Source organism: Ipomoea triloba, chromosome 15 (assembly GCF_003576645.1).
Source record: "Ipomoea triloba cultivar NCNSP0323 chromosome 15, ASM357664v1".
NCBI lineage: Eukaryota > Viridiplantae > Streptophyta > Magnoliopsida > Solanales > Convolvulaceae > Ipomoea > Ipomoea triloba.
Window position 1 is genome coordinate 17,561,269 of NC_044930.1, and position 14,860 is coordinate 17,576,128.

The 14,860-nt window shown below is 31.3% G+C and overlaps 2 protein-coding genes across 5 annotated transcripts; one reads left to right on the top strand and one right to left on the bottom strand.

Annotated features, from left to right (window-relative positions):
- Positions 1-843: 843 nt before the first annotated feature.
- Positions 844-4,635, top strand: LOC116006712 (U-box domain-containing protein 2-like). 4 transcript variants are annotated; one of them, XR_004095177.1, is made up of 4 exons: positions 844-1,283; positions 1,786-1,860; positions 2,925-3,006; positions 3,154-4,635. XR_004095177.1 is itself a non-coding variant. In XM_031247197.1 (2 exons), exons 1-2 carry the CDS (start codon positions 1,038-1,040, stop codon positions 1,846-1,848), a joined length of 309 nt encoding a protein of 102 aa, XP_031103057.1. In that variant the 5' UTR covers positions 856-1,037; the 3' UTR covers positions 1,849-2,350. The 4 variants fall into 4 exon arrangements, 1 of the variants encoding a protein (XP_031103057.1); XR_004095176.1 differs by having other exon boundaries at positions 847-1,283; positions 2,925-4,635; XR_004095178.1 differs by lacking the exon at positions 2,925-3,006 and having other exon boundaries at positions 847-1,283.
- Positions 3,014-11,360, bottom strand: LOC116006713 (inositol transporter 4-like). Its single transcript, XM_031247199.1, has 6 exons — positions 11,222-11,360; positions 10,920-10,990; positions 10,497-10,832; positions 10,266-10,373; positions 3,620-4,249; positions 3,014-3,520 (listed from the first exon to the last, which is right to left on the bottom strand). The coding sequence occupies exons 1-6, from the start codon at positions 11,358-11,360 to the stop codon at positions 3,035-3,037; spliced, it is 1,770 nt and encodes a 589-aa protein (XP_031103059.1). The 3' UTR covers positions 3,014-3,034.
- Between the last annotated feature and the right edge of the window lie 3,500 nt (positions 11,361-14,860).

Below are 14,860 nucleotides of genomic sequence, written 5' to 3' on the forward strand. Positions count from 1 at the left end.
TGTGAATTGATTCTCCATCGCCAGCTTGTCGTGTGGCTTTCAATACTACGCCCAGCATGCGCCCGCTGGGCCATATCCTTTTTTTTTTAATAAATCAAATTTGTTTTATTTTTTTCCTCCCCTCTCATCTTCTCTTGCCTAATCGACTTACAAAAACTTTTCAAAAATCACAAAAAAAAAAAAAAAAAAAAAGACCTACTACTAAAGATGCTCTTAGGTATCATCACTAAGTATCCATAAGGTAATTTCTTAGTTTATTCTTTTTTTTTTTTGTTTGCAGTAACTTGATGAGTTGATGGTTGATGGTTGACAGTCGTTATACCATGGACCATGGTCCACAATGCATTGTAGACCATGAATCATGACTGATACTGCAGTTGTGTGGAAATGATACTGCAGTTGTGTTGAACGGATACTACATTGTGGACCATGAATCATGACTGATACTGCAGTTGTGTGGAAATGATACTGCAGTTGTGTTGAACGGATACTACAGTTGTGTTGAAAGGAAACTGCAGTTGCGCGGAACAGAGGCCGTGTGATTCGTCTGGAACTGCAGTTGTGTTGAACTGATACTGTAGTTGTGTTGAACGGATACTGCAGTTGTGTTGAACGGATGAATGTCCTCTGTTCCACACAACTGCAGTATCTTTTCAACACACACAACTGCAGTATCTTTTCAACACAACTGCAGTATCAGCCATGACCATGGTCCACAATGCATTGTGGACCATGGTCCACCATATAATTTTTGCGGATGGTTGATGGTAGCTAGGGCTCAATAAGTCTCTGTGCTTAAACTCATAGAACTTGATTATCTACAAAATTAAAAAGTTGTTTCTATGCTTTTCACATAGTATGTAATATATGTAAGTTTAGTTTAGGGTAACAGCCACCACAACCGGCACAGAGACGTCCAAACAGAACGCGGCTTGCGCTTTGTTGAGCCACCCTTTATAAGCTCTGTTCAGTGAAGTTAAACAAGGAGAGGGCTGTGAAGCGTGGGAGTGAATGGAGCTGGGCTTGCCGAGAAGGCTATGGTGGTGTTGAACAGCCTGGCTGGGATCGAAATTGGCAGAAACGCCATCGTGGAGGAAGGAGGAATCGCAGCCCTGGTGGAGGCTATTGAGGATAGTTCCGATAAGGGGGAGGAATTTTCGGTGCTCACGCTTCTGCAATTATGTATTCATAGTGTTAGGAACCGGGGAATGCTCGTGAGAGAAGGTGGAATTCCTCCTCTTGTTGCCTTGTCTCAGAATGGAACTGCTAAAGCTAAGCACAAGGTGAGCTTACTTTGTTTGATGCCATTTTGGATGAATTTTTGATGATTTACTGATACAACAATTTACCAAGAAAAGAATGAAATCTTTTAGCGATTTTGGTTCTATTCTATTTGTTAAGTTGTGATAAATTGAAATCTTAGAATTCTTAGCTAATTAGATGATTTTTATATGCTTCATAGTATGCATTTTGAGCTTTTAATTGGGTGGGTAGACATATTCCATTTATTAGTTGGTTGAGATTTTAAGAATGATTTCATAAAATATTGAAAGAATTGAAATTTGAACACAGCTGAATCTGGCTATTCTGTGAGGCTGGTATCTGTTTGTGGTAAGTGGGAAAATATAGTATGCCAAATATTGATGATGCTTTAATTTGATTTCTGAAACTTGAATATGGAATAAATACTGTTTTCAGTGGTTCTTTGGTGTGTGCTAAGCTGCTAGCTGTACATTTCTGGCCTTGGTCAGATAATAGGAATTTCTTGGTCTTGTTTTTTTACAGGCTGAAACACTTCTTGGGTACTTGAGAGAACCGAGGCAAGAAGCTTCTACGTCAACTCCTTAGAGGCTTAGAGAGGTCAGCTTAGACAGTCATATATTATATTTTGAAGTACTCCGTAGTTTATTATGTATAGGATCTGACTTGTACAGGAGTGGCTGAGAACTTTGCTTATGGTAAAAGTTTGGATTTAAAAAAAAAAAAAAAAAAAAGAAGTAGAAGAAATAGTTATGATCTAGTTATGATCTACTGAAAGGAAGCTGACCTTAAGGTATATTATTATGATATGATTGAATAGTTTTTTTGAGGGTTTCATTCCCCTCTGCAATTAACCGTTGCCTGTATCGGAGACTGGCTTATTTTCTTGTTTTTTTTCCCTGAGAATTTGGATGTTAATCCTCTAGTTTTGTAAGGGAGATCCGAATTCCATTAGAGTCATTACTAATGATCGTGTTTTTAGTGTGAGATACACTATTATGTACTAAGTTTGTTAGTGTATGGAGAATACAATAAATTCTTCTGTAATTCCGGTGTATCAATATCCACTTATTTCTTGCTTACTCGTGCTTATTTTTCTCGTTCTATGATGTTAGGTAGAATATATTGCTTTATGTGCTCAAAATCTTAATACAGTACTCAAATTGATTGCTAGGCAGTGTGTCTAGCTTAGGTAAGAAATTTTAAATGGAAGTAGGTGAAAATGGGTGAGAGGTCGGAAGGGGACACTCTTTGTTTGTTGTGAAGCTAATTTTTCATCTGCAGTGTGCTGGTCCCTACCAGCAAGCTTGCATGCATGTATGTACACAATAAGATACAATTATCAAGGCAGCCACCAACCCCATCACACATTTTACTTTTTTTTTAGGTAATTTTTTTTTCCTTATGCTATTGTCATTATTAGTAATGCGTTAGCTGGCTGGCTGGCTGAGCAGTTTGTGCTTTGTCTTGCTGTTTGGATGCCAAACTTTCTTTCTCTGTTCAGTTTTGTTATTTATATTTTCAATTCACTGACTAGTGACTATGGATATATGCTTTTGAGATAGTAATTAAATTAAAGCCTTCATTCATATATATGCTGTTTCCACTTTACTGCTGGACTTTCTTGCACTGCATTTCAATGGTGACTAATAATGTCTTAACAGAAGAATGGGGGAGAATTGAAGAAGATGAATGTGTACAAGGAATAACATACTATATAAGCAATACTCCATTCTGGAAGCTAAGGTTATTTTGCTGGAAAGATTTTGGTTACTTAACCACCTTGGACGGCTGACTGCTGTTTGGTGTTTCTGTTGTAGCAAAACAAGCTGGGTTTGTATCCTTTTTCCAGCATCTTTTCGACCTCCTCAAATTGCAGTCCTTTGGTTTCAGGTACGAGGAAGAAGATGGCCACAAGTCCAATGAGTGAACAGCCTGCAAACAAGAGGAATGTCCCTGAAGTGCCAATAGCCTCTATGAGAGTCAAGAAAGTGAGTGAGACGACGAGATTTGAAACCCAGTTAGCTACTGCGGCTATTCCTCCTCCAATACCGCGGTATCTCAAAGGGTAAATCTCCGAATTCACGACCCATGGCAGTGTCCCCATCCCAGGAGCGTAGGATATGATGAACAATCCGAGGAGCAAGACTGCAAAGATCCCATATTTGCTGGGGCAGCCTTCTATGTACCATGAACGCCCTTCTGACTGGCACGAGTGTTTCACTTCATCCGTCACAGATAAACAGGCTCCTGGATTATACTGTTTGTGGTTTCAAGAAGCAAGATCAGAATCCAGAAATGCAAATTTGGAGAATGAAGATTCTGAGTTAGAAAGTTACTAGAGAGAAAAGTAACTTACTTTGCCGGCTTTGTTAGAGCAGAAGGCACAGTGTTGAGAGGTGGCATGCTGATGCACACACGAGTAGCAGCTCCAGGATGATGGTTGATTATTTGATCCGGGTGTGAATAAGAAATTGGAGCAGGTTGAATTGAGGCCAAATTGTTGGGATTGGGAGAGGCTAACTGGCGGGGAATGTTGAGAGGCGAGATAAAGGAGGCCAGATAAGAGAGTCAAACAGCTTATGATCCCGAACATGGAGATTATCATCAGCCTCCTCCTCCCATACCTGTCTACAAGCAGCATACTGATGATTGTTCCCACAGCATTGAGGCCTGAGGTTACGAGAGACAATGCTAGAGCTGTGGTGTTTGAAGCAAATCCAACCAGTTGCAGAATGGAGGGAATGTAATACATTCTGATTCCCACCAAATTCTGTGCAACTTGGACAGTAATGCCTGCATACAGACCCCTGCGGACAACTGTGTTCCTCCATGCATTCTTAACTTTTGAAATCAGGTCATCCCCAATTGCACTTTCTTCAGACTTCTCTTCCTCCAATGATGACTTCAACCCACTCATTTCTTCTTCAACTTCATTTTTTGCCGGATAGATCTTTTCCAGAATCGCCCTAGCTTCTTCCACCTTATTCTGATCAACCAAGCAAGCAAGCAAAGTTAGTTTAACCATTGAATTTACTACCTTCTCCAGGCAGGATTCAAAATTTTAATGTGCCTTGGTTATCTTTTGCGCTGTCCACCACGGAGGAAGGTGCGGCTTGCACATTACTTCTCTAGGTACCCACTAAAGCATATGTTTAGTAGTATTTATTTTTAGCATGCTTTCTACGCATTTGATGTTAAATCAGATTGAATTTTTACACTTGAAGGATTCTTGGATGTTTTAATGCTTTAAGAGCATCACCAACAACTGTTTTTTGGTGAGTTCTTTTCTGACATTAATTTGCTGAAGTTGCACCAGCTTCCTGCGGCCGGCGTTTACTACCATTTTTTTAAAAAAATTATTTTATCTCTCTATTTTTTTCACTTTTCCTCGTCATGATAAAGTTTTCAAACTGTTGAGCATGCTCTAAATGGTGTTTTTAGGTTGAAAAATCTTACTTGGACTCTCACGTACTACTCTCTACTTTTACTTTCTTATTCAAAATTTTTATGTTTGTTTTTTTCTTGGGATCGACAGGATAAAAATAATTTATCATCTCCTATCATATTAGAAAATCCTTAGAAAATATAACATAAGAGAGTAGAGATTGAGAGTAAACCCAGAGCCAAAAAAGTGGCTAAAAACCTCTTCAATGTGCTTAAATTTGGTGCTTTGAATGGTGTTGAATTGTTGATGATATGGTCAAATCAGTGCAAAAACAAAACAAAAGTAGTGTGCAAAGCTTCATTTCTCAATGAGTTATTTTCTTTTCAGTCACATTCATTTCTAATGTTTGTTGCATTTGGTTGCATTCTAGAAAACTATCTTGGCCTGAAGTGTTTAGTTGAATTTTTTTATAAAAAATAAACAAAATTATATAATTAAACATTTCAATTGTTTTGTTTAGAATATAACAACATTTGTAATAATAATAATAATAATAATAATAATAATAATAATAATAATAATAATGGTGGTGGTGGTAGTGGTGGTGGTATATTGATGGTAGTGGTGGTGGTGGTGGTGGTGCAGGTGGTATAGTGGTGGTAGTGTGGTGGCGGTGGTGGTGGTGAATGTGATGATGGTGGTGGTGGTGGTGGTTGGTGGTGTAGTGTGGGTGGTGGTAGTGATAGTAGTAGCATGTTATTTGATATATAATAATAATAAAGAAAAATTACAATTTTCATTTCTAAATTATAGGATAATTATAAAATTCATCCCTGAGTGTCAATCATGCTCACTTTTCGTTCATAAGTTATCATTGGCGTTGCACTTTTCGTCCTTTCGTGCTCACTTTTCGTCTCTGAGTTAGACTAAAATTGTAAATTTCGTCTCTAATATTTTATTAGTAAATGGATGAAAAGTGCAAGGTCAATAATAATTTAGGGACGAAAAGTGAGTATGACAAACACTTAGAGTTGAATTTTACAATTACCTTATAACTTAGGGGTGAAACGTACAATTTTCCCTAATAATAATAATAACAACAATAATAATCTACTATACTAATAAGAGCCAAAGAGAGTTAGACCTAAAATGGGTAGAAAAAATGGCGGTCAAATTATTTAATCAAATGGATGGTTCAGATTAATTATTTAATCAAATAGATGGTTAAGATAATTCAGATTAATATTATTAATAGAGATTACCTAATTTAACCTTACTTTTATGATTTTCGTTAAGTTTTCTGTTAAATATTCTCTTCTCCGTTAATATTCCGTTAACTTTTAACTTACCCATTAATTTCTATAAGAAAGGTCTTAGATTCGAATCTCATCTCAATCAAATTTGACATAATCAAGTTTTTCACTCTATTTTACTCTTATTAAATTAAATAAATTAGTAGCTACAACAAAAAATGATACATATGTATTTCTTTAATTTAGAATTATGTGTCTACAATACCTTTATTTGAAAAAATTATTCATTATCAAAAAATTAAATTAAATAAGAGAAATAATTTCATTAGTTATATTGTCTTTATTTTCTCTCATGCAAATGCAAAGATTCTTTACATTCAAATTTATCAATTGATATTCATTACATTGTCCATTATCTTATTTTTACAATATCTTGTAATTAAATATCAAAGTTATAGTACAAAATAATGTTATATATTTATTTACCAAGTATTTTATTAATACTATGAATTTTTTTTTTAAAATAATTTGAAGCTAATTATATTAACTACTTGGGGATTGGTTGACAAAGAGAGTTCTCAAATAACCCAACAAATTGAAGCGGAATCGCTCTATTTTACTCTTATTGAATTAAATAAATTAGTAGTTACACCAAAAAATGATACGTATGTATATCTTTAATACCATGAAAAAAAATTAAAAAAGAATAGTTTGAAACCACTCATCATATTAACTACTTGGGGGATTTGTTGACAATGAAAATACTCAAATCACTCATTACCCAGCAAATTAAAGCGAGAAACTACCTTTTAATATCTTTGGAATATATAATATTTTAAATTTTCAAATTTTTATTAATTTATTTAATCTTTTTTCTTAAACTAGGGATTTCTTTATCCACAATAGCTCATTCAACAATAATGGTTGAACCAAATGAACCCCAAGCAGAACACCTAAAGGAAAGTCCATAGCTCCTATATCATAATCTCATTGCATGACGTTGTCATCTATGCTACCAACAATAATCGAATTGCAAATAACACACTACCAACAAAAAGGAAGAGAACAGATAGTAAAGATGAAGACAATGACAATGTTATTCAAAATAGAATTAAGAACACTTAGAAAAATTCAAATGAAAAGTAGTATTTATTTAGACTATCATTTTTAGACCAAATATTTAGACTATCGATTTTACAAGGTTGCAAACATTTATTTTAGTAATAATTATAATGAATTTTCTATATTATCTTGGATTCATATACTTTGAGTTAGATATTTAAATAAAAAAATTCGATATTCAATTACCCATGTATAAACTTCTCCTATATAATCTTGCATTGATATATACTTTCAAATATTTATTTAAATATAAGCATTGGACATTAACCCATACGCGCAATGCGCGTATAAAACTAGTACTATATATAAAAGTAAAATCCTTCTATTTCATTTTTTTCCGCCCAAACTTTTGTAGTCAATTAATTAAATATTTTATTTAGTAAAATAATTAATAAATCTTATTTGGCAAGAAAATGTAAAATAGAAATTAACTAATATCTATTAATTGGTAATATTGTTTCTATATTCACGTATCAATACTATTAATAAAATAAAAATCTTCCCCTTCAACCTTCTCGCACAATCTAATATTATTAATTAATTGGTAAAAAAATTAATAAAGATTAATTGGTAAAAAAATTTTATTTACCAAATTCTTAGAATAATTAAATCATTATAATTATGAGAATAATGGAAACAAATTGTACATAATATTATAAGAAAAAATAATTTATTAATTATTAGTTATACCAATAATAATAATTCGAATACTTATCTATAATTCTATATCTATACAACTATTAATAAAAAGAAACTCATCATTTGTGAAATTCCCGCCTAAACAATAGTAAAGATAAAACGGAATAGAAAATTGATATTACTAATTGATTGAAAATATAAAAATATCCTAATATATACTATCTATACTATATATATATAAAAGTAAAATCATTCTATTTCATTTTCCCGCCCAAACTTTTGTAGTCAATTAATTAAATATCTTATTGGTCAAATAATTAATAAAGCCTATTTGGTAAGAAAATGTAAAATGGAAATTAACTAATATCTATTCATTGGTAATATTGTTTCTATATTCACGTATCAATACTTTAATAAAAGAAAAAATCTTCCCCTTCAACTTTCCCGCACAAACTAATATTATTAATTAATTAGTAAAAAAATTAATAAAATTTAATTGGTATCAAAATTTTATTTTCCAAATTATGAGAATAATTAAACCTTTATAATTGTGAGAATAATGGAAATAAATTATGCGTAATTTTATAAGAAAAAATAATTTATTAATTATTATTTACACCAATAGTAATAATTCGAATACGATATCTATACTACTATTAATAAAAATAAAATTATCTTTTGTGAAAATTCCCGCCCAAACAATAGTAAAGATAAAATGAAAAAAAAATTGATTTTACTAATTGATTGAAAATATAAAAAGATACTAATAGAAAAAGAAACGAAAATTAGGCAATTTGAAAATGGAAAAGGATATTACTAATTGAGTGAAAATTATTTAAAAACTTTTTAAAAAATTAATTACACCTTTCCTTTTGATAACTTTAAATTATTTAAACTTTTAAAAAATTAATTAAACATGTGTTGTTAGATTTTTTATAATAATTTCAATTAATTCGTTCAAATATGGAAGAGAAAGAAAAAAGTAAATGCGGTATGGTGAAAATAATATATAATTGCACATATATTAGTGTAATTGACTAATAATTATCATGGTAATTAAGCTAAACATTTGTCGATGAATTTATTTTTATAATAATTATAATTAAATTATTTCTCATTTTTCCCTTATTTATTTTAGTAATAATATAATTAATAAGTCATATTACATATCGATCTTTTTAAGATAATTGTACACAAACAAGTCATATATTATTCAATTAGTTGAGTAATACGTTTGCATTAATCTTATAATCAAATAACTGTACACATTTAATATTAGAATTTTTTATAATTTCATCTTTATTTTTATTATCTAAATATATAATTAAAAAAATTTATCCGTGCATCGCACGGGTAATTGGACAATTATTTGCTCTAATTCAAGCAAAGAGAGCATCAGAAAACATAATCGATCCAACAAATTTCATTAATTGTGCTACATAATATTCAATGTTATAATTTATATAATTGTATAATGATCCAAATATTCTTAAAATATTATAACAAATCCATTCCATACAACACACGGGCAAAAATACTAGTTAACTAATAAAATTAATTATAAAATATCTAACGAAACCAACTAAATTTAAAATAATTTTAAAATAATTATCCTAATTAACTAAAAAACAAATTCTAAATTATCCAAACGGTCAAAACACAGATCCTCGTGCCCGCAACATTATATATTTAGATTTAGGACTTGTTTGGTTATCAGCAATCAGCGGTTAGTGGTAGCGAATTGTGTTAGCAGTAATTAAATAATAGCGGATTGTATTAATGGGTTTGACCAGCGGAACGTATTAGCGATTTACAAAAAGATGTTTGATAAAATTAGCTGTTTAGATTAGCGGTTAACATGTAAAATGACCAAAAGGGTATATATATATAATAATACTTTGTAGTAGTAATAATAATAATAATAACATAATAATAATAATTATAGTGATAATAATAATAATAAACAAAAAAAAAAGAGACAAAAGAAAATGTAAAGATGTGTTTGTAAGTTTTTAAAAAAAGGGGCGTTGAACTCCTTTATAAAAGGGAGCTCAAAGCCCTTTATTCTCCTCTTGTCCATCCCACATCGGATGGGCAAGAGAAAGAGAAGCCTGAGGTTTCTTTATTAAAGAAGCTTCAGGCTTATTATTATTATTATTATTATTATAAAAGGGAGGGTGTTTTGGGGAAGAGTAATTTTTTCTCTAAAATACCAACCCCAAAGCGTTAGGGATTTTAGTGGTTTGGAGCAAACTATTAACCAAACATTATTTTTAACGGTTTGACTCGGTCAAATCACTAAAGATGATCAAATTCGCCAAATTTTGATGGATCTACTGTTAACCAAACATAGCCATAGCCTTAATGTATTTTGCAAACATGTGTGGCTACTGGCTAGATCCATTTGGGTGTTAGACACATGTGTGGCTACTGGCTAGATCCATTTGGGTGTTGGACTTGTATTAGATTATCATGAAAATTGAGCTCAATTTCATAATCATGAATTTTATTAGATAAAATTGATAGTCGAGAATCATCATATTAACTCTTTTACAGCAAAAGGTGATTGTAGCTAGCTAGGATTGATGGATGAATGACCATACCTGCCTATATAACCATCTGGGAGACTCAGGAAGGGAGAGCATCAATACGAATTGAACTAAAGAGGGCACTCCAACTGTCCCAAGCATCCAACGCCAGGTGCCCGGCGTCTTTGAATAGAATGTGATACATTTGACTGGATTAGTCTTATCTTAAAAAATGTATATATAAATTAAAATAGCATATAGCATATAGCAGTGCAGTATGTATGCAAATTAAAAGAAAATACGTACCCTGGTGAATGCTAAGTTAATGAGAGAAGAGAGGACCTGCCCCACAGTAATGAACAAGCCATTAATGCTAACAAGAGCACCTCTGATTCTAGCAGGTGAAGCCTCTGAGATATAAAGGGGGGAAGTGTTGGACACCGTTCCAATTCCTAAACCCACCAAGATTCTTCCCAGGATTATCATCCAAGGAAGTTGGGCAGCAGCCATCACAATTGCACCAAAAAAGAACACAACATCAGCTATAAGAATCGACCTTTTTCTTCCATACTTATCGCTCATCCAACCCCCCAATGCAGCTCCTACAATCGCACCGCCCACGGCCATGCTCACAATTGTTTCCTTCAAATTAAGGATAAGATCAGATCAGAATATATTAATCATGATCGGATCAGTACTGTACTTCTATACGTTAGTTTACTTGCCTACCTGAAGCCATGTTTTGTCCTGGACAGCTTTAAAGTCTTCCTTGATATACAACAGAGCTCCAGAAATAACGCCTTTTATTACACACACACATATATATATATAGCATCTTCATTATTAGTCGTCCGATATGATCCAGTGCAAATTAAATAAAGCACATAACAGACAAGAGCAGATTCTTTCATGTGGTATATATATATATATAATAGGAAAAGATTAAACGTACAAAATGAAATTAAAGTGCATGTAATGCCATTCAAAAAATATAATGAAAGTGGCGTGGGGATTTTAATTTACATACATACCAGTGTCATATCCAAAGAGAAGGCCTCCAATGCCAGCAGACATGGCAAGGCGCATGATGTAAGGTGTTTTACGAGATGTCTCCCAGCATTCTGTGAATTTTGTTTTATCCGCACCAGCTTTTTCAGGACCTCTCTCCATTGACGATATGATATGATGATCGATGAGGAACGTAACGCTAGTTCCAGTGTAGTATTTAAAGGAAATGAGAATACATGGAGGGAATAACAATTTTCAAAACCCAAACTAAACACGCAACTATTCCAGTCAACTCAAATCTTACGTAATCATGTTCGATTCCGATTAGAGAAAACAAATAATAATAATAATAACAAAAGGGAGAAAAAAATACAAAGAAAAAGGAACAAAGAAAATAAATAATAATAATAATAAAGCAAAAAAAAGAAAAAGAAAAAAAAGTAAATGCGCCCCTGGTGCGATGCTACGGGTGTGCAAGACCAATCGTTATACCCTGCACCACGGTGCACATAGCAATGTGCACCACGTACGTAAAACGACGTCGTTTTGGTGTTAGTAGACGCGGACGCGAATGACTCATGTAATTCATTATCTATAATACACATAATCATTATATAGAATACACAGAACGTTTGCCTAGAATACACAGAATGTTTGCCCATAATACACAGAATATTGACGCAAAATACACAGAACTCATCCTCCTAACATTCGAATGCACAAACACATTTCAACTTGTGTTAATAACATGAATACACATAATATTTACACAAAATACACAGAACTCATCATCCTAAACATTCGAATGCACAAACACATCACAACATGTGTTACTAACATGAATACACATAACGGTTGCCTATAATACACAGAACGGTTGCCTAGAATACACAGAATGATTGCCTAGAATACACAGAATATTAACATAAATACAGAAACTGGTCGAAACGAGAAACGTGATTTCCAAAAAAACGGACGATTAGTTTACAATGCTCAAAACGACATCGTTTAGGTACGTGGTGCACATTGCTATGTGCACCGTGGTGCACAGTATAATTTGCGGTGCAAGACAGCCATTAGGTAGTGGTTGCCCCATTAGCGTGGATGCTTTTACAGGGCCTTTAATACTGCTAGCTGTAAAATTTTATTTTTTTTTAAATCTGCAATGTGACCCACAAAATATACATATTCCTACAACAGGCAAGCTATATCATAGATAAATTTCACCATGCATTGTAATATAAAAAATACGACACCTTAATATATACCTCTCAATAAAGCAAACTGGATATTTATAATAACAACTAGTTCTTCGAGACACATTGCACGATTGAAATAATGCTCAATGTTTATTTTTAAATAAGTACTTAAAACTATATCAATGCAATATTATATTGGAGTAGTTTTTTCTCGTACATGTTTCATGTGTTGTGAAATGTGTGTTGTACATTCTCATCATGTGAAAGTATTGAACAGATTAGATTTGTAGAAGGTTAATGAGTAGTACATTTTGTTATATTTTCATAACTTGTTTACTTTATAGTAACAACAATAGCTTTGCAGGTAGTCGGAATACTGATGTTGCAATATGTCTAGTTTCATCAACAATTTCTACATCTATTTTGCACATGTTTATTTTGAAATTCATATTTTTGGAATTAGTATGAATGAGTATAATACTTGATTTTGTGTGTGTGTGTGTGTGTTTTTTTTTTTTTTTTTTTTTTNGGTGCACAGTATAATTTGCGGTGCAAGACAGCCATTAGGTAGTGGTTGCCCCATTAGCGTGGATGCTTTTACAGGGCCTTTAATACTGCTAGCTGTAAAATTTTATTTTTTTTTAAATCTGCAATGTGACCCACAAAATATACATATTCCTACAACAGGCAAGCTATATCATAGATAAATTTCACCATGCATTGTAATATAAAAAATACGACACCTTAATATATACCTCTCAATAAAGCAAACTGGATATTTATAATAACAACTAGTTCTTCGAGACACATTGCACGATTGAAATAATGCTCAATGTTTATTTTTAAATAAGTACTTAAAACTATATCAATGCAATATTATATTGGAGTAGTTTTTTCTCGTACATGTTTCATGTGTTGTGAAATGTGTGTTGTACATTCTCATCATGTGAAAGTATTGAACAGATTAGATTTGTAGAAGGTTAATGAGTAGTACATTTTGTTATATTTTCATAACTTGTTTACTTTATAGTAACAACAATAGCTTTGCAGGTAGTCGGAATACTGATGTTGCAATATGTCTAGTTTCATCAACAATTTCTACATCTATTTTGCACATGTTTATTTTGAAATTCATATTTTTGGAATTAGTATGAATGAGTATAATACTTGATTTTGTGTGTGTGTGTGTGTGTTTTTTTTTTTTTCAACCTTCTCCGCACAATCTAATATTATTAATTAATTGGTAAAAAATTAATAAAGATTAAATTTAAAAAAATTTTATTTACCCAAATTCTAGAATAATTAAATCCATTATAATTGTGAGAATAATGGAAACAAATTGTACATAATATTATAAGGAAAAAATAATTTATTAATTATTATTATACCAATAATAATAATTCGAATACTTATCTATAATTCTATATCTATACAACTATTAATAAAAAGAAATCTCTCATTTGTGAAATTCCCGCCAAACAATAGTAAAGATAAAATGGAATAGAAAATTGATATTACTAATTGATTGAAAATATAAAATATCCTAATATATAATCTATACTATAATATATATAAAGTAAAAATCCTCTATTTTCATTTTCCCGCCCAAACTTTTGTAGTCAATTAATTAAATATCTTATTGGTCAAATAATTAATAAAGCCTTATTTGGTAAGAAAATGTAAAATGAAATTAACTAATATCTATTCATTGGTAATATTGTTTCTATATTCACGTATCAATACTTTAATAAAAGAAAAAATCTCCCCTTCAACTTTCCCGCACAAACTAATATTATTAATTAATTGGTAAAAATTAATAAATTTAATTGGTATCAAATTTTATTTTCCAAATTATGAGAATAATTAAACCTTATAATTGTGAGAAATGGAAAAAATTATGCGTAATTTTATAAGAAAAAATAATTTATTAATTATTATTTACACCAATAGTAATAATTTCGAATACGATATCTATACTACTATTAATAAAATAAAATCTTTTGTGAAAATTCCGCCCAAACAATAGTAAAGATAAAATGAAAAAAAAAATTGATTTTACTAATTGATTGAAAATATAAAAAGATCTAATAAAAAAGAAACGAAAATTAGGCAATTTGAAAATGAAAAGGATATTACTAATTGAGTGAAATTATTTAAAAACTTTAAAAAATTATTACACTTTCCTTTTGATAACTTTAAATTATTTAAACTTTTAAAAAATTAATTAACATGGTTTTAGATTTTTTATAATAATTTCAATTAATTCGTTCAAATATGGAAGAGAAAGAAAAAGTAAATGCGGTATGGTGAAAATAATATATAATTGCACATATATTAGTGTAATTGACTAATAATTATCATGGTAATTAAGCTAAACATTTGTCGATGAATTTATTTTATAATAATTATAATTAAATTATTTCTCATTTTCCCTTATTTATTTTAGTAATAATATAATTAATA

Bases quoted from the DNA above. Each gene is read 5' to 3' on its own strand.
- LOC116006712 (XM_031247197.1), top strand. From the start codon at position 1,038: ATGGTGGTGTTGAACAGCCTGGCTGGGATCGAAATTGGCAGAAACGCC. The intron at 1,284-1,785 runs GTGAGCTTACTT...GTTTTTTTACAG, and splicing joins CTGCTAAAGCTAAGCACAAG to GCTGAAACACTTCTTGGGTA.
- LOC116006713 (XM_031247199.1), bottom strand. From the start codon at position 11,360: ATGGAGAGAGGTCCTGAAAAAGCTGGTGCGGATAAAACAAAATTCACA. The intron at 10,374-10,496 runs GTACGTATTTTC...TTCTATTCAAAG, and splicing joins TTAACTTAGCATTCACCAGG to ACGCCGGGCACCTGGCGTTG. The intron at 4,250-10,265 runs GTATGGTCATTC...TTGGTTGATCAG, and splicing joins CCAGATGGTTATATAGGCAG to AATAAGGTGGAAGAAGCTAG.